Source organism: Callorhinus ursinus, unplaced genomic scaffold, assembly GCF_003265705.2.
Source record: "Callorhinus ursinus isolate GAN/ISIS: 27379988/994484 unplaced genomic scaffold, GSC_fseal_2.0 scaffold53, whole genome shotgun sequence".
In the NCBI taxonomy this organism is placed as follows: Eukaryota; Metazoa; Chordata; class Mammalia; order Carnivora; family Otariidae; genus Callorhinus; species Callorhinus ursinus.
This window is the reverse complement of record NW_027397115.1, coordinates 9,637,521-9,656,287: the sequence shown is the minus strand read 5'-3', so window position 1 is coordinate 9,656,287 and position 18,767 is coordinate 9,637,521. Positions and strand designations below refer to the sequence as shown.

General features: G+C 54.9%; 1 protein-coding gene across 3 annotated transcripts in view; it reads right to left on the bottom strand.

Moving 5' to 3' along the window:
• The window catches only part of PREX1 (phosphatidylinositol-3,4,5-trisphosphate dependent Rac exchange factor 1), a 181,401-nt gene that overhangs the window by 44,340 nt on the left and 118,294 nt on the right, over positions 1-18,767 (bottom strand). For all 3 annotated transcript variants that reach the window (XM_025853311.2, XM_025853309.2, XM_025853312.2), the window contains 5 exons: positions 12,104-12,204; positions 10,734-10,837; positions 10,492-10,541; positions 8,614-8,689; positions 138-210 (listed from right to left, as the gene is read on the bottom strand). In XM_025853311.2, coding sequence (XP_025709096.2) covers positions 138-210; positions 8,614-8,689; positions 10,492-10,541; positions 10,734-10,837; positions 12,104-12,204 — 404 coding nt within the window. The remainder of the gene's footprint in view (positions 1-137; positions 211-8,613; positions 8,690-10,491; positions 10,542-10,733; positions 10,838-12,103; positions 12,205-18,767) is intronic.

The following is an 18,767-nucleotide window of genomic DNA, read 5'->3' as shown; positions in this document are numbered from 1 at the left end:
ATTTGCTCTCTCTGGGCCTCAGTTCCCCCCGTCCCGCCCCCCCCAAATGCCCCAGTGACCAGGGTCCCTACTAGCTTTTCTGTTCCAGGACATACCCCCCCCCCAGGAGGCTGGCCTGAAGGGAAGGGGCAGGTTACCGTGGTGCATGAAGCCATTGTTGCACAGGCCCACGCCAAGTGCCACGGCCTCTTCCCGCGTCTGGCAGTCACCCTGGAACGGAACAAGAAGGGGAGGGTGTTAGGTGAACCAACACTGGAGGGGCTGAGTGAGTCTGCGCAAAGCCCACCATCACCCCTAGAACAGAGGCTCCACTGGGACAGGGATCTGTGTCTGCTTTATGGACTGTAGTATTGACCAAACATGCCTCTGACTATTATGAATAAACCCCAAACAAATAAATTAATAATAGTTGGGATAAATCCATTGTGCATCGTGTTATAAACACCACAAAGAAGAAATGGAGATTTTATGTGGCAAATATTGTTGGTTGCCTAGCAATAACCCTTTCCCCAATACCACACCAGTAATGAAGATGGGGATGTATCCAACTAGAGGATCACAAAACCCAGCTCCCTTGCAGCTAGAGGGGGCCAATGAGATATAAGCAGAAATCACTAGTAGGGAGCTCTGGAAAAACGCTTTGTCCCTGACCCTTCTTTTTTTCTTCCTCCTCCTTGGAACAAAGATGTGATGGCTGGAGTTCCTGAAGTCATCCTAGACCACAGTATGACCCGGAATCAAAACATGCTAAGGATGGCAGAGCAGGAAGAGAGAGAAAGTGTGGTCCCCCAAAGGTCTCATGAGGCTGCCCTCGCAGCTCTAGACCACCCACCTCTAGGCTTGTCTCATAGCAAAGGAAAATCAACCCCTAATTTGTATCAGCCTCTGCAGCTGGGTCTTTGATACTAGCAATGAAGTCCGAATCCTAACTGACCGAGCTATAGTCAGTGAGACACCTGGAGAAGTCTACCAGGGGATTCTGGAAAACACCTTCCTCCCTGATAAAAAGGAAAAGCAGTACCACACCCCCCTACCGAGGACAAAGTCACACGACGAAGTGATATATGTAGGGCTAAGGGGCTATCCAGTGACCAAAGTGGCAGACAGTGCTGATGATAGCAGAGTGAAGGACGGAAGGTTCTTGACACGCAGGATGACTGTATGGGCACAATTATCTACTTGGGCTACTGTTTAGTTGAGTTCTCTGTTCTTGCAAATGAACACACTCCTAACTAGTACAACTGAAGTCTGGTTTGTCTCAGGGCTTTTCTAAGGAAGTGACATCCAACCCCAAACTGAAGTATGAAACGTCATAGCATACTGGGCCCACCTTTGGGGCCGACTCTCCCATGTGGAATGTCGTCTTGGTGGGACAGCCCCTCAGAGTTTTTCACCACCACCACCAAGCCCCCCACCACCCAAGCAGAGCACACGTGATCCGTGCAAAGCTACAGTGATCGTCCCTGACCCGGGAACATGACCTGGAGGAGGCGGAGCCCAAGGACAGGGGACAGCTCGTGCGGCTCTCCCCGAGAGCAGTGCCCTGAAGACGAGGCCCTCAGCTACCGCCCCCAAGAAGCTGGGCATCGCCTGGTGCCGCTTCTTTCTACGGCAGGCTCCTGGGTCTCCCCCTGACTCTGTGGGTGCTCTTTACCCTTCTGCGAGCCGTCTTCTTCCCCCTGCCCCTCCCTAAGTTAGCCAGAATCTGTTTCTGGTCCTTGCACACCCAACAATCTCAGTTCGTCAGGGAAACCACGGGAGCTGTGTGGTGCGGCTGGGGGCGGGGGGTGGGGGGAGCAGCTGGGTGACAGGCAGAGAAAACAGCACAGACAAAGGTCCGGGGGTGGAATGAAGCCTGCGGCACAAAAGGCAGCCTGGCCACCAGGGAGAGGGTGAGTGAGCTCCATCAGGACAAGGAGTTTGATCTGCTGTGCTCCCCACGGAATCCCAAGGGCTTAGAACTCAGGTCTGGCATACAGAAGGCACTCAATAAATATTTGGCGATGGAAGAAAGGTGCTGTCAGCAGGGGCCAAATCCTACAGGAGCTTGTGGTCACAGGTCAGTGAGCTTCGACTACACTCGGATGGCCATGGGGCCCGACAGCCTCTCATTTAAAGGACTCCCAAAGTGAGAAGCTGTTTCGAGAGGCAGTCGCCTCGACTGTCCTCCAGCCCCTCTGCCAGCAGCCGAGGGGCCAGAGAGGGAACTGCCCATCTAAAGGAGAGACAGATGCCAAGGGGCTGCAGGACTCAGCCCGCCAAGGCTGCGGCTAAGACTCAGAGCACGGGGCCTGGCGCAGCCACTGGCCTCGGGATTTCACACACCGGCCGACTGGAGGAAGACCAATCTCTCCTGTGGGACCCCAGGCCAGCGGCCAGAGGGCTGTGCGCACAGAGCCCCACCAGGGGAGGTGGCCGTCCATGAGAGAGGCTGCATCCGGAGCAGCCACCCCCCAGCGGCGCGGGGACAGCAGGGGAGGCAAAGCTGGGGCCCAGGTGGCAAGCAGGCCCCCGCTCGGCAGCCTGGGAGGCCGCGGCAAGCGTCTGGAGCCCACCTGGCTTTCTGAGGCACTCACAATCCGGGCTCCCAGCCCATCCCTGCCCCCCTGCCCACAGGGCCCTGGGGTGACCCACAGGGAGGTTCCTAAAGTTAGAACAACAGCAGGATTCTCAAGTTAACCATGGAATACGCCCACCCTGGACACCTGAAAGGTTAAGCCCCCTACCCCACATCCCGCCAAGTTGTGGGAAAACCTCAAATCACCGTTTTCGCCCCTCCTGGAGGAAGGCACGGGCACACTGCACCGCCACGCTCCCCTCATCTCCCCCACCCGCCCGCTAGCCCCCGTGCTGGGGCTCCAGCCACGCTGGCCTCCTTGCCAGTCCTTCCACAAACTACATGCCCCCACCTCAGGGCCTTTGCACTTGCTCTTTCCTCCCCCTGGAATGCCCTGTCCTGGCTTTTTAGGGCTCAGTGCCCAAGTTAGCTCCTCAGAGGACACCCTAAGGTAGTCCCCCACCCCTCACCCCTGTGCATCCTCTCAGCCAATGTTCACTCCGTTACATTCATGACCTTGTAGGATCCCAGTGCTGCACCTGTCACGGTCTGAAACAAACTCACCCCTTCGCGCCACTGCTCTCGGGAGAATCAGCACCAACTATTCCGTGTCCTTGGGTTCCTCCAGGTGAGTGAGTAGGGTTTAAGGTCTGTCTCTCACTAGAACATCGGCTCCACATGGGCAGCAGCGGTTCCCGTCAAGGTTACCCATCTCCCCACGGCATCTAGCACTCAGGGAGCCACAAAACATCCCTATGGAGAAGCCCCTGGGATGCCAGTGGCAGAGACAGAGCTGGCCCGGGCGATGGAACACTCCGGGGGGTCAGTGCGGCGGGCACTCCGGGCACATTTCTGCTGCGCCAGCATAGGAGCCGGCACCCCCGTGCCCTCCCGCGCCCGGCTCCTGGCCCGTCCCTGCTCCCCCAGCCCCCTAGCCCACCGACCTGCTGCCCTCCATCTGACGGCCGCTGCTTGGGGCGTCCTCAAGCCCGGGCAGCGCAGACCAAAACCCACGGAGCAGAGAAGTGTGGAAAGCAAACTCTGGACCTGGTTTCCCCAGGCTCACATCCCTGCAGGGCCCTGGCTGTGACCGTGGGCAAGCCCTAAACTCTCCGAGCTTCACTTCCTCGCTTGTTATTTTTTATTCCCAGATTTTGCCCTTCGTTTTCTTTTTTTTTTTTTTAAAGATTTTACTTATTTATTTGAGAGAGACTGAGACAGAGACAGAGAGCACGAGCAGAGGGAAGAGGCAGAGGGAGAAGCAGGCTACCCCCACTGAGCAGGGAGCCTGACGCGGGGCTCGATCCCAGGACCCTGGGATCATGACCTGAGCCGAAGGCAGACGCTTAACCGACTGAGCCACCCAGGCGCCCCTGCCCTTCGTTTTCCAAGGCCTCTGCCACCCCTGAGTGGTGCTCCCTGATCAGACCCCACAGTGTAGGCTATAATCAACACTGAGGGCTAGTACTACTATTATTATTATTTACTCCTATCAAGGCATCATGACAGCCCCCCATACGCAATCTTACAGGAGTGCCACATGTCTGTGTGTCCTGAGGCCTCAGTTTCCTCATCAGCAAGACAGGAATAATACCTGCGTTTTCCTCAGGTTGCTGTGGGGAGTAAATGAGTTGAGAGCGCACAGACAGGATGAGAACAGACACGGAACACCGCTTGTCTACAGGAGGGCTCATCACCCCCTTACCCTCAGAGTTAAAAAGGTAACTCGGACTCGTCCAAGTCGTGGGGCCCTCCCCCAGCCTCAAAGAATGAATTCCGAGAAATTCTAAGCCGCTCTCATCAATCCCTGTCCTGGTCCCCCAGGGAGCGGTTTAGGGGTACATGTGGGACCCATCTGGCCAATGAGACTCAAGGGGAAGACCACTGGGGAGCGGGGGGACTGGGGGAAGTTTCCTCCTGCAAACAAACAGAGCGAGAAAGCTCTCTCCAACTGCTCCTGCTGCCTGCCTTTGGCCATAGGTCTACGTAGATGTGATGCCTGGAGCCATGGCAACCATCTTCTGACCACAGGGCAACTGGCAAGAAAACAGCAAAACAGAAAGATGGGAAGAGCCCGGGTGTAAAGGGCATTGTTGAGCTCTAGGACCGTGAACTGGGGATGCCTAGTTACGTCAGAGAAGAAGGTCTTTACTGTGTCAGTCAGATTTCCTGTTATATGCAGCCAAAAGCATTTCTAGCTGATCCAGTGGGTTTCAATGAACATTTTGTTCCAAGGACTAGAATGATCTAGAAGGTCAAAATGAAGATGCAGTCAAAGCAAAATTACCCTCCCAGGCTACACAAGTATATATTTCCTTCTTGAATTCCTTGCTAAGTCACAAAGGGGGAATAACTCTTGAAATCAAAGCTCACCATAACCAGTCCTCAAGGCCATCTCCTCATCACCAACCTCTCCCCGACAGCGGCCCCCACACACACCCTCCTGCCCCTTTCCCAGAGCCATATACCAGCTGTCTTCCAGCCATTTCATGGAAGTCAAACCCCTGCGTCAGCTCCAGTTAGCTTCCCTGTGTCCTCAGACCAGGCGAGGCCATGGCAGGTCTGTCGAAGTGACAGGCACCTGTATGGTCAGCTGCCACCTTCATTCCACCATCCTTCTGCCTCCACTTGTGATGAGATGCTTGGGGCGGGGCGGGCGGGGCGGGGGAAGCTGGTTCTCCTCCTTGTCGGAGAGCTCCAGGATGCAGTCCTGAGTCCCCCCAGCTCAGCCTCAAGCCAAGCACCTTGGGGTCTTGGAGACACATCTCTGTCTCTCACCTCCCATACCCTATCCACCCATCAATAAACTCTGTTAGGTCTACCTCCAAAAACTCCAGAATCTGACCATGTCTCCCACCCTCCCCACGGTCACCCAGTTCCCAGGCTCCCTTCTGCCGACCCCGTCCCCCTACAGCCCGTGCTCCACAGAGGGATCTTATCCCACCTAAGTCAGTGCTGTCCCCTCTGTGCTCAGAGTCCTGAAGGGGCCCAAGCCCTCCCCAGAGCCCACGAAATGCCACGAGACTGGCCACAGACCAGCTTTCCTCAGCACCTCTACCTCTTGTTCACACCTCCCACTGCCCTCAGCTCACCCCACTTGGAGCCTCCAACTTGCTGTCCCCCCGAGAAGGCTGCACCCCACGCATCCCCCTGGCTCACTCCCCACCTTCCTTAGGTTTCTGTTCAAATGTCCCCACTCAAGAGAGCCTTCACGGACCCCTGTGAAAACTGCACCACCCCCACCCATGTGAAGGGTAAATGCGCCCCCGCGGCTCCCGCGCACTCTACCCCAAGCACCGTGCTGGCAACTAGCGTCAGCTAACACAGGACGGATGTATTTTACTTCTTGTTCTTATTTATCAACAGCCTCCCCAGCCCTCACCAGAATTCAAGACCCACGAGGGCAGGGACTTTTGTCTTAGTCACTGCTGTGTCCTCAGAACCTAAAACGGTGCCTGGTACACAGTCGGTGCTCAAAGAAAGAAAGGGAGGAGCTAATGAGCCCTCTTGTTGAATTGCTCTACACCCTCTCCTGACTCTGCTCATTTAAATACTGCCAAAGCTGACCAGGAACAGAGCGTCTGCGGTGCAGATGCCCCCCGAGCGCCAGGCATGCCGATCCTGCCCCGTCCTCCACCCACCCACTGGGAAGTCCAGCGGGCACCCCAAAGGCAGCGCCTTCCCGCGCCAGAGGAGAACGCTGGATTTCCCAGGCACCCGCGGGTTCCTCCGCTGTCTTCTCGTCACTGTAAAGGGTACTTCCTGCCTCCCAGGGCACCACGGCCCCAGGACGCATCCTTGCTTTCCATCCCACCCCAGAGCAGTACATCCCGTGTGCCCCATCTCCAGACATTTCTCAGACCCACTGGCGTCTCACCATCTCGGGGACCCACCTCACTCCCAACTCAGGCCTGGGATTCGCCACTTAGGGCAGAGTCCACATCATGCTTTGAAACCCACACACAGCTGTGGGCACCAGTGGAGCTCGGGCCACAGAGAGGGCCAAGGTGGGGAGAAGCGGCCATTTCCGAGAGCCCGAACCCAGGCGTGTCTGGGCCCCAAGCGAAGAACCTAAACCACATTAGAAATCACCCCGCGTCACCCTCACCTGTGGCAGCACACTCAGGAGACGGCACTCCGGGGATCAGCTCTCCCCTCCCCCCAACACGGGCTGTTTCCCGGTCTTACTGCCCCTGTGCCCCCAAACCCTTCTGCAGGTTCGTCGGCCTTCCACACTGCATGTGATGTGGAGCCCCCTTGAACGCTTTGTGCAGGAGATGAGGAATTAAAACAACAGTTGCATTTCCTGAGCAATTACTCTGTGCCAGGTGCCAGTCTAAGCACTTTACATGATTAACTCACTGAACCCTCAAAATAATCCAATGGGGAAGGTACTGTTTTAGCTTCACTTGTAGAAAGTAAGGCACAGAGAGGCTAAAAGTCTTATCCAACATCACTCCGCTAGGAAGACACAGAGCTGGGATGTGACCCACGTCGGCCTGGCTATAAATAAAACATGCTCCGGCCTGGTTTCACTGGATCCTAAGGGGAGGGCAGTGTCACTCAGTGGTTAGCGCTCTGCGCTTTCCAGATGTGCAAAACTGAATTCAAATCCGGGGCTGTTTCAAGACCTCCCTGGTCTTAGCATCCCACACCACAGCAAACATATTAAAATACACCCACATCCTACATTAATATGCTGTTTGGGCCCAAAAAAATTTTTTTCAAGGATTTTTCTAAACCTGCTTTTGAAGTTATTTGGCGCCAAGAAACATTTACTTTACAGATTGGCTACGATTTCTAGGCAATCATCAGGAATTGTGTGACATGAGAAAAATCCCACCAGCAAATTGTTTTCAAATGGAACGAGGTTTTTATGAATGCTAAATTTAACAATTAAGGAGGCTGACATAAAGCTGCGCTCTGTAAATGTTTAAACATTTATCCATTTTGATTTCGCAGTTGTCTCCTCGTCTTTGGAGCCAATACGTTCTTTTTACAGACTACAAATCAACATTCTTGCGAGCTCCCTGAAAAGTTCGCAGAACCAGGGTGAGACAGGCCCCTCCCAATCCCAGCTTTGCTGCTACGGGGCTGTGTACCCTTGAACCACGTGCCTGGTCTCTCTGGGTCCCAGTCCCCCCGTCTATAAATGGGTTGGAGGGCTCAACGCGGTAATGCACAAAACCCAGCCAGGGCCTGGCCCAGAGGAAGCACCCTGGGCGCAGGAGCCAAGAAGTATTGGAGGCAGGCTGCCAGAAGTTTCCATAGCATCACATGGGAGCAAACACCTTCGGGAAGCTGTAGCAAAACCAACCAATGCTTGGACTTCCCAAGCCTCTGCCCAGCCCCTGCCCCCTGGCAACTTATGTGAAAAGAATAACTTGGCAAGCTCCCCGTGGAGGCTCCGGTCTGGTGCTTTAGCATGAGACCGACTTGTCCCAGCTCACCCGGGACTGTCCCAGTTTTAACTGGAGGCCTCGAGGTGGCAGCAACCCAAGCGTCCATTAAGTAGACATTAATAGGCAGATAATATTAAATAACAGATACATAAAACGTGGGCGATCCATGCAATGGACTGTTATTTTTCAGCCTCGCAAAGGAAGGCAATTCTGACCGAGGCCACCACATGGATGCCCTGAGGACAGGATGCTGAGCGCCACCAGCCAGCCACAGGAGGACAAAGGCTGTGTGACTCCCGCTCACCCAGGGTACCTGGCGCGGCCGAGGGCCTGGAGACAGAAAGCAGAAGTGAGGTTGTGGGGGGCTGCAGGGAGGGGCGGGTGGGGAGCTGGTGTTGACCGGGGACAGGGTTTCAGTTCTGCAAGATGAAAAGAGCTCTGGAGAGAAAGGGTGGGGACGGCTGCCCAGCGATGTGAGGGGCACGAACTGCGTGCTCAACAGTGGTTACAACAGTTAAGTGTGACGTGTATTTTACACGAGTAAAAACTAGAGAAAAAACTGTTTAAAGAAATTTCAAGGTCCACAGCCCGGTCAGCCCCTGAGTGCTGGGCAGAATGAGCGGGCTGCTCAGACGCAGCGGGGGGAGAGCTCACCTGAGCCAGCAGCCAGTCCACCAGCTTGCTCCCGGGCAGCACGGACTTGTACGTCTTCAGGTGGTAATCGCGGTCTCTGCGGGGCGGACAGAGTGCACGTGAGCACATCGGGGAGCACAGGCGTGGGAATCAGGGCCCCGGGTCTCTCCCTAGGCACATGCTCGGACGTGTGTGGCATCTAAACTCCCCCAGGGTCCTGGAACAAAGGGTCGGCTAACCTTGCAGTCAGACTGCAACCATTTCTCAGGCTTGGAAGCTGGCAAACAGGAGTTTATGTGGCCAGCCGTGCTGAGGCTGATGATCAAGTCCTGCTGGGGAGTTTCTCTCAGATTTTTAGGAACTGGGGAGCCGGGTAGGCCATGTGCTCACTAAGTGCTGGCCCCTGCCACTTCCTTCTCTGGGGGCTGACCAGGGGGTCCTTCTCGCAAGGGCCAGGCTGGACTGAGAAGGCAGAGGCAAGTCTACAGATGTGAGGGGTTCCCAGGGCCTGGACCCCCAACGAGGCCAGCAAATGCTGGAATCCCCTCCACTCCTCTAAGAGTGAACAAGAGTGGGGCGCCCGGGTGGCTCAGTTGGTTAAGCGTCTGCCTTGGGCTCAGGTCATGGTCCCAGGGTCCTAGGATCGAGCCCCGCATCGGGCTCCCTGCTCGGCAGGAAGCCTGCTTCTCCCTCTCCCACTCCCCCTGCTTGTGTTCCCTCTCTCGCTGTGTCTCTCTCTGTCAAATAAACAAATAAAATCTTTAAAAAAAATAAATAAATAAAAAGAGTGGCAAGAGCTGTCAGGACAGGGGACAGGGGAATCTGCAGCTGGTAAGAATTAGGTCACCCTCTCTGTCCCTTCATCCACAACCATGAGCTTCATAATAAAGAAGATAACCAATGGCTGGCATTTATACAGCCCTCACTATGTGCCAGGCATCATTCAAATTTAATCCTCATAGCAACCCAAGAGGCGTGAGCTATTCTTATGCCCATTTCACAGATGAAGAATCAGAGGTCAAAGAGGTTAATTACCTTTCAACATTCATGTGACAAACACTCATTGAAGGCTACTCTGCCCAGCACTCTCCAATATGTACCCATTTTTCCATCAGTGAATATTAAATCAAATTTAAAATCACATTCCTCCGTCTCAAAGGCTTGAAAGCCACACGTGACTCACAGCTACTGTTCTTGACCCCACAGACACAGAGCACGGCCATCAGTGTAGAAAGGGCTATGGGACGGCACCGCTCTAGGTGCTGGCCAAGGGTCTGGGGACACAGCAGTGAGCAAACTCCCTGCCCTTGGTGAGTTTACAGTTCAGTGGGGAAGAAAGACAGCATATCGATAAAAAATAAATACGTAAGTATGTCAACCACTAACAAGTTTTAAAGAAGAAAGCCAAAGTGAAGTAAGGAGGAGAGTGCACACCAGATGGAGTTGCTTTAGAGAGGTGGGCAGGGAAGGTCCCTCTGATTTGGAGACATTTGAAGGAAGTGAGGGAATAAATATGCAGAGAGGTAAGGGAAGAGCATTCCAGGCAGAGGGAACGGCAAGCACAAAGGCCCTAAGGTGGATCTTATTATCATCATCCCCATTCCACAGAGGAAAATGCTGAGGCACCGGGAGGCTAAGTAACTCCGCCCAAAGCCACGCAGCTGGTAACTAGCAGCTGAGACCCAAACTGGCTCCAGAACGGACACCCTTCACCACCACCCTGCAGAGTTTCCCACAGATTGACTCACTTAACCCTAAGGACAAACATGGAAGGTAGACGCGATTATTAGCCCCATTTGATGGAGGAGATCGAGGCTCAGAGAGGTTAAGTTACCAGCCCAAGGCCACACAGCTGAAAAGAGGCAGAGGTGAAACTGGAGCAGGGAAAGAGTAACTTACTTGATCACGGGGGTGTAGAGGCTGTGAAGGCGGCAGTAAAGCCTCACACCCTGAAAGAGAAAGAGGGGGAGTCTGGGATCAGGCCACATCCTTCAGGAGCCTCCAAATCCGGGCTGCTGGGAGAGATGGCTCCGGGACAGAGCAGGGAGGTGGGGGAGGGCAAAGAGCACAGGCCACTGGGGTGCAGGCCTGCTCTGCAGTGGCCGTGGGGTCAGGGCTGTAGGGTAGGGCGGCATCCCTACCTTGGACATGATGTCCTCCAGCTCACTCCGGGCCTTGTAGGTGCCGTCATCATAACGGAAGCGGTACATCACCTGTTCATTCTTGAACTGGTGCTTGTCAGACACTGGAGGGACCCAGGGGGCCAGTTAGGCTGGGCCCACCGCCCACCCCCACCCATCACCACCCTGCACTCGACCAGGCTCTGTGCCACGCGCAATTTCGCTGAACCCCTCTGCCCTCGCTCCTCTGCTGAAACCAGGTCCCCCTCCTCCGCCTGGGGCCCTGCTGAGCCCTACCACTTGGGGCCGGGGCACCCGCAGGTCTCGCACGAGGCCCAGAAATGCCCTGACCCGGCCTGCGCGGGGACCCATCTGGCCCAGCACCTCCTCGGTGCTAGGTCGCCAAAGCATGTGTTGGGGTGCGAGGCCACACAACCAGGATTTATGAAACTCTCTCTCCATACGATGGCCTTGGGGCGCCCTTGCTGCTTCTTTCCATCCCTCCCCACCATGGGCCCATGAGCAGATCCTGGAGGCTCTGCCTTCAAAACATTCACAGTCTGACTCCACACCCCACCCTGCTCCAAGCCACTGTCATCTCCCGCCTGGAACATCGCGGGCCCTCGGCGGGCAGCTGCCCACGTGGCGGCCAGAGGGATCCCGTGCAAGTCTGAGTCTCAGCAGGACTGCCGTCCCCTCGGCACCCGGCAGCAGCTTCCCATCTCACTCCGGGCAGAAGCCGAAGACCCCACGATCCCTCGGGAGGTCCCGGACCCCACTCCCTCCACACTATGCCCCGCCCCGTGCCCAGCCACCACGTCTCCTGGCAGCGCCCACACCCGCGTGGCGGCTCCCAGGACACGGGGCTCACTCTCCCGCCGGGGACTCTGCACCTGCTGTTCCCTCGGCCCAGAACCCCAGTGCTACCTGGCCCCTCGCTCGCTCAGGATACCTTCTCAGAGAGGCCTTCCAACCCCTATTCAAAACTGCCCACCACCCCCTTGCTTTCTCTCCCCCCACCCAGCACCGATCGCCACCTGGATACACAGATTGTACTGCTTTGGTTTATTACCTTCCCCCTCTGACTAGAACAGCGGCCCCACGAAGACGTTTTCACCTGGCCTGTTCTCTGCTACGTGCGCAGTGCCTGCCACGTAACAGGCACTCGATAAATATTGGCTGAATGGCTAAAACATCAATGGCTCTTGCCCTTTTTGAAGGGACTTCTCGAGGCATCCCTGCTTTGCTGGTGTCCCAGGTGAGCACAGGGCTTTCCGGCCCTGTGAGCAGATTTATAAGGGCATCCACGTGCTGAGGCTACACTGTGCCCGGTCTGAGGTCTGACCTGTGCCTCCCCACCCCAGGCCTGCCCGGGCCCAGCCCCCACTCACCATGGTGGATTATACCGTTTTCCAACAGGGCCTGGCCCAGGTTGACTCCTTCTTCGGTCTTGCTGATTTCACCAATTTCCAGAAGCCAGGCAACAAACTCACTGCCAGGAACATAAGATGCAGTTGAGAGAAACTCCCCCGTCTTGGGAACACAGGGACCAGCACTAAACTGGCTTGGCCCCACCCACTCCTGTGACGGAGAGTTAGAACGTGCCACAGGAAAGCAAAGCTTGGGAGCCCACCGCCCGGGGGTTGTGCTAAGACCTTGTGCCTTTCCCTAAGACCAATGGCAGAGGGTTGGGTGTGACCAGACCCCAGGCCCCGACTCAGGTGCCCTGGATGGGTGCATGGATAGATGGATGGATAAGAGGGAAGGAAGAAGGGAGGATGGATGGATGGATGGATGGATGGACGGACGGACACATGAGTGGGGAGATAAATGAATAGGAAGTGAGCAGATGAATGGATGAACTGATAAACAAACGAGTAGGTAGCTGGAAAGACCAGTGGGCAAGTGGGTGGAGGGGAGCATGGCGAGGATGGGTAGACACTAAGTGAAGAGAGACCCGGGCAGATGGGTGGGGGAAACGGATGATGGACGGCAACATGGATGGATGAGCAGAAGGAACAAAGAACAAGCAGGCAGGAAGAAATAAGAGCCCAGAAAGATGACTGTGGCGAGTCAAGAGAGCTCGTGGTGATCAGATCATGTCATTCTCCTAGTCAAACTCTCCAGTGGGCTTCCCCCTTGCCCTCAGAAAAAGATCCAAACTCTGCCCATGATGACAATGCCCCACACGAACTGCCAACCTCACGGATCTCATTTCCTATACCTTTCACTTCTTATGTTTTAGCCACACCCACCATCTTCTGCTACTTGAAAAGGATCAGACTCCTACCTACCTCGGGGCCTTTGCACTTGCTGTTCCCGCTGCCTGGAAACGCTCTCCCCTAGCTCCTCATGTTAAATCCTCCCTTCTCAGCAAAAGCAGCTCCCCACACAATCCTCACATCTCTCGGTTTTGCTTCCTTTTGAGCACTTATCCTTGTACTGCTACAGATTTATATGTGTTTATCAGCCATCTGCCCCACCAGAAAGTAATCTCTACACTGACAGGGATTTTTGTCAATCTTACTCACAGCCCTACCCCCAGCACCTTAGAGGAGGGTCTAAAGCACAGTAGACCTCAATAATCATTTCTTGAACACATGAAGGAATGAACCATCAAACAAGAAGGAATGTTCTAGGGTCAGCAGGAAGGTCTCTAGGAGAAAGAAGGGCTCACGAGCCCGAGGAAATCAGGCAGATCCAACGTGACCAGCCAGTGGGGTAGAGGCTCAGCCAGACCCCAGGTCCCTGCTCTTGGAGGCGCCCTCAGGCTCGGCGCAGAGCGCAACCCACTCCAAGCCAGCAGGAAAAGGGAGAGCCGGCAATGGGGCTGTTGCCACCAAGGCAATCTGTGTTCAATGAAAGCACGCGGCAGCGGGCCAGAGCACAGAGCTCTCCCGCTTATCGAAACCAGCTGTCCCGCCTCCAATTACAGGGCCAGAGGGGGCAGGACTATTTTTAGTTTCCCAGTGTTTGGCTGAGCAAAGCCTGCCTGTGTGTAGGTAGTGGTGCATGCTGAGGCATTCAGAGAGCCCCGGATGCAGGCCAAGGTGGGGGGGGAGGGACACAGAAGAAATGGATCTATTTTGTGGGGCGGGAGCCCCAGGTGGGGGGGAAGAGATTGTTCTAGGTCCTCCACCCCCCAGTTTTATTCTCAAGTCCCAAAAATCAGAGACAGGGGAAAGTTGCCAGCAGCTGAGGGAGGCGAACAGATGTTGAGCGCCCACTCTCGGAAGCTGGAGACTCGGCACCCAGCTGCCCACCAGCTGTCCCATCAGGGGCCGCCTCTGGCACCAACCAGCGGCGCTGTGGCCAGATGGGGGGCAGGCAGTGACCCAGTGTCTTCTGCTAGGGCAAAGGAAGGCAGCCCAGAGAAGAGCAACTGTGACCCAGGTTTCTGCCCCAAGCTGGGTCTTACCCCTTTTAGAGCAACAAGGAAAGTTCATAGCTCACTGGGCGAATTTGGGCAAGACGCTGTGCCCCTCTGGGCCTCAGTATGGTTGTTCTGACAACTACTTCACTCCGGGGCCTTCTGGATCCAGCAGCAGGTAAACCTTCACATCGTATCAACTCTCAAACTGGAACCAAGTGTGCCAAAACAGATAAAACTCATCTCTAACACAGGGACCTCGAGCTCTTGTAAATGAACACAAGGGGCTAGGCTGGAGGTGCCAGAGTGGCTCAGTCGGTGAAGCGTCCGACTCTTGATTTTGGCTCAGGTCATGATCTCAGGGTTGTGAGATCAAACCCCGTGTCGGGATCTGTGCTGGGCATGGAACCTGCTTAAGATTCTCTCTGCCTCTCCCTCTGCTCCTCCCCCACATTTGCTGGCTCTCTCTCTCTCTCTCTCAAAAAAAAAGGAGGAGGCAGGGCCAGGTTGAGGCTCTGTGGAACCAGCCAGGACTGCAGCTCCTGAAGACGCGAGCCACCCCTCCGTACAGCTGACGGCGGCCACATGGGAAGACCAAAGCATCTTACTTTCCAAGAGAAGCCGGAAATTCGGCATTTCCTGGGAAATCTCCCAACTGTTACATGTTGATATATAATCCAAAATTTCCTGAAAGCACCATGTGGCCCACATAAAACACACGCGTGAACTGCACTAGGTCAGTGGGGCACTGTTTGCCTCCACTGAGGGGCAAGGAAGGGTGTTCTAGGCAGGGGGATCAGCACATACAAAGGCCCTGAGTGAGAAGTAAGGTAAGGAAACCAGCAATCTGCCAGCCTTGGGTACAAAGAGTGGCAAGATCCAGCCTTTCAGAGAGATGTAACTCGGAGCACCGAGCTGGGGACACAGACAGAAGGTCAGCCGAGGCCGGTGGGGACGGAGTCTGGGATTCAGGCAATGGGGCACTAGTTGAGTTCGCATGCGCCCGGCTTCAGCCCTCCTTCCTTCCTGACCCCCAGAATCCCTACCAGGTGTCAAGCCCAATGCTAGGCACAGGGGACACACAGGTGTGTCTTTGCCATCTCCCTGGGACAGTCCCCTGAGCAGAGGCCCCGTGTACCACTCACCAGCCCGTAAGGCAGTCCCCTTGTTCTCACCTGTCGCCTCCATGAGGGGAGGGCTGGAGGTTTTATGTTCGTCCCTGTAACTCCACTGCCTGAAGTTGCTTCCTGAACAATTCCTGTAGAAGCTTCCTGCAGCAACATCTGACAAACCATGACTGATCGGCTCCTACCCACGGATACCCTGCACCTGTGCATGCAGGTGGGTGAGACAATGAGGCCCCTTCCACCTCAGAGCTTCTACAACAGCAGACACCAGTGAATGACATCTAACCTCTGGCGGCAAGGGGGAAACCAAAGGCATTCTCTTCCAGGAAGCCTTCCCTGACTGCCCCTGCCAGTCACACCATTACCCTTGTCCCCTGACAGTTCCTCCATCCAGAGCCGGTGTGATGAGCTCATCCTTATCCCCCTCTTCTGCTTAGACTCTGAATGGCTTCCCAGAGCGCCCAGAATGAAAACCCGAGCCCGCCCCGATCCCCCTTACCTGCCCAATATGGCCCCTTCCCCCTTACCTGCCCAATATGGCCCCTGCCAACACCTGCAGCCTCATCTCCCAGTCCTTGGCCACTCCCTCGCTCTAGCCACACTGGCCTGGCTGTTCCTTACTTACTTACTCAAGGTTCATTCCAGCCGTGGGGCTCTCACACCTGCTGCTCCCTCTGCCAGGAATGCTGTTCCCCCAGATCGTCTCATGACTGGCTCTTGCTTATCATCTAGAGCTTGGTTAAAACGTCTCCTCCCCTGAGAGGCTCTCCCTGACCACCCCAGCTGAAACATCACCCCATTTCCTCACCTCCTTAATATCAACCTAACTCACTGCTTGCAATATCCGACGATTGGCTGAAATCCCCTCTGTGCTGATGTTTGTCTAGTTGTCTATTTTCTGGCTCCCCACTGGACAGTTCTCTCCACGAGGATAGGGATTCATCTGTCCTGTTCCTGCTGGCACAGTAAGGGCTCAGTAAACACTGAATGAACGGCATGGATGCATGAATGAGTCGATTCTGTCTGCCCAACGCCCTGTTCCTCCCATGATGCCTCCACCACACAAACATCCGGATTTTATTCCTTGATTCTCTTCGCAAGTTCTCTGAGCACAGCAGAAACAGGCTACTCCACATTTCTGTCACTCTGGCCAGTACTGGGCTAGCATGTCACATGCATTTTCTCACTGAAGCCTCTGACAATCCTGTGAGGCATATTTTATTATTTCCTATTAACTGGTCATTTACTGAAGTTCAGAGAGGCTAAGAAACTTGCCCACAATCACACAGCTAGAAGGTGGGGGAACCAGGGCTTGCATCCAAGTCTGACTCAAAGCCCAACCCTCAAAAGTTATAAAGATACATCAGACACATTCTGTATTCATAGATTCCCCCTCTAGCAGTGCAGATGGATATGGAGAAAGGAACAACCAAGGAAAAATGAAATGTGCTAAACAAAGATATAAATGGATACATACAGCAGAGTGTGGTGGGAGAGAGTCCTGGATTCAAATCCCAGCCCCCCACTTGTGGCTCTGTGACCTTGTACAGGACCTCTTCTCTCTCTGCTTTCATTCTCTTACCCTTAAAACGGGAATAATGGCAGTGACCTGCCTCACAGTGTTGTATGTGGGTTAAAAGGCATAGCTGCCTGCCAGTGCCTGGAGCAGAGAAACGGTTGATAATTATGTCTTGGTGGCTATAGGTTCCTTCCATCCAAAGGGACCAAGGATGCTCCTGCAGGAGACTTGGAAGCTGAGCCCTGGCCGGGAAGGAGGAAGGTCTTGAGCCCTGGGGCTGCACACAGAGCAGAGCTATGCGAGAAGAGTTTTATTAGAACAATCTTCTGCAGGAAGTCTGGTCCTTAAGGCCCCGGTGATTATAAAACAAGATTCAATCCTGGCCCTGTTTCAAACGGGCGGTAAAAGAAATCTCCCTAATCCTTCCTGAGGAGACAGAACACTCTGCTGAAGCTCTAATCACAGGCAGGTTATCCTATCCGGCTGGACTGAGCTCCCCAAGGGGCTTGGCAGGAGGCGGAGAGGTCGTCTGACCCGGGGGGGGGGGGGGGCCGGAAGCAAGCCCTTCCCGAGAGAAAAACCTCCTTTCTGCCCAGGGATTAAAGACCAGCTGATGGAGATGAGCCAAGCTGCCCCTTCCCCGATTCCCAGAGGTCTGGAGCCCAGACTCTTCTCTCCACACACCTTCCCAGGGAGCTCGCAGCTGGGGTTGCTGACCCCTGGGGGCAACAGGGCAGCCCGTCCAGGGCAGCCCTCGGCCACCCCTCAGGAGACCAACCACCCCCAAAAATCTCCTTCCTGTTGCCCATTCCACCACAAGCCTCAGGCCGTGACCAATGAGCTCTGCCCCAGCTCCATACTTGGTCTCCAAAGGCCTGCCCAACACTGGCACTTGAATATCCCCAGGCATTTCAACCTTAGCGCATCCAAACCTAGCTGCCGCTGCGCGCTGTCTCTGCATCTTCTTCACCTGACTTCCAGGACGCCACACTTGCCCCAAGTGCCTCCTACCTCTCTGCCCGCTCCCCTTAGGCTCTTTCCTCCAGACGCTGGCAGCCCCAAGGCCCAGTACCTGCCTCGACTCTCCCTGCGTGTCCCCTTGCAGAGTTCAGTCCCATGGCTTTAAAAACCATCAAAATGTTTTGATGGCACCTGGGTGGCTCAGTCGGTTAAACATTTGCCTTCGGCTCAGGTCATGATCTTGAGGTCCTGGGATCAAGCCCCGTGTCAGGCTCCCCCACTCTGCAGGAGCCTGCTTCTCCCTCTGCCTCTGCCCCTCCCCCCAGCTCATTCTGTCTCTCAAATAAATGAGTAAAATCTTAAAAAATAAATAAAAATGCCCACATGCCCTGCATTTACTCCTTCAACCCAGTCTTTTCTCCCCAAGTTAAGATCTATATCCAACTAACGAGTCAACATCTCCATCCGGGTGTCTAAGAGTCTCAAGGGCACCTGTCCAAAAGGAGCCTCCAAGCTCTACTCCTGCCCCTGAAACCTGCTCCTCCATCCATCTCCTTCCCCTTCACAGCAAGAGGCAACTCCAGCCTTCTAGGGGCTCTCAATCCTCAGCTCCCTTTTTTCTCACCTGGCCAGCAAATGCGGTCACTTTCAAAATGATCCAGAATGCAAGCACTGCCCCCATCTTTACTGTGACCCCTTTGTCCAAATCACCTCTCCCCTGGTCCGGGGCAAGATCATAACACAGAGGGTTGTATCCAGGGCCTCTTCAAAAGCTTTTGGGAAGGGGGAGGGTTATAAGTCAATACATTCTAAATAAAGTCCCTGCCTCCCAGGCAAACTTCTCTCCCCTGCTGGACCACAAGCTCCGTGAGGTTGGCACCCTCCGTGTCGACCACCACGTTGAGCGCACAGCAGGGCGGCACACAGCCTGGCAATTTTAGTGGGACTGTGTAGCTGCCGCCCTCACCAGGTGAAGGAGATGTAAATCTGGGTTTAAGATACACCTGTGCTCTGACCCCCTTGATCCTTGGTTATAAAATGGGGGCAGGGGGTAAAATGTTTTATTACTGGGAAGGAAT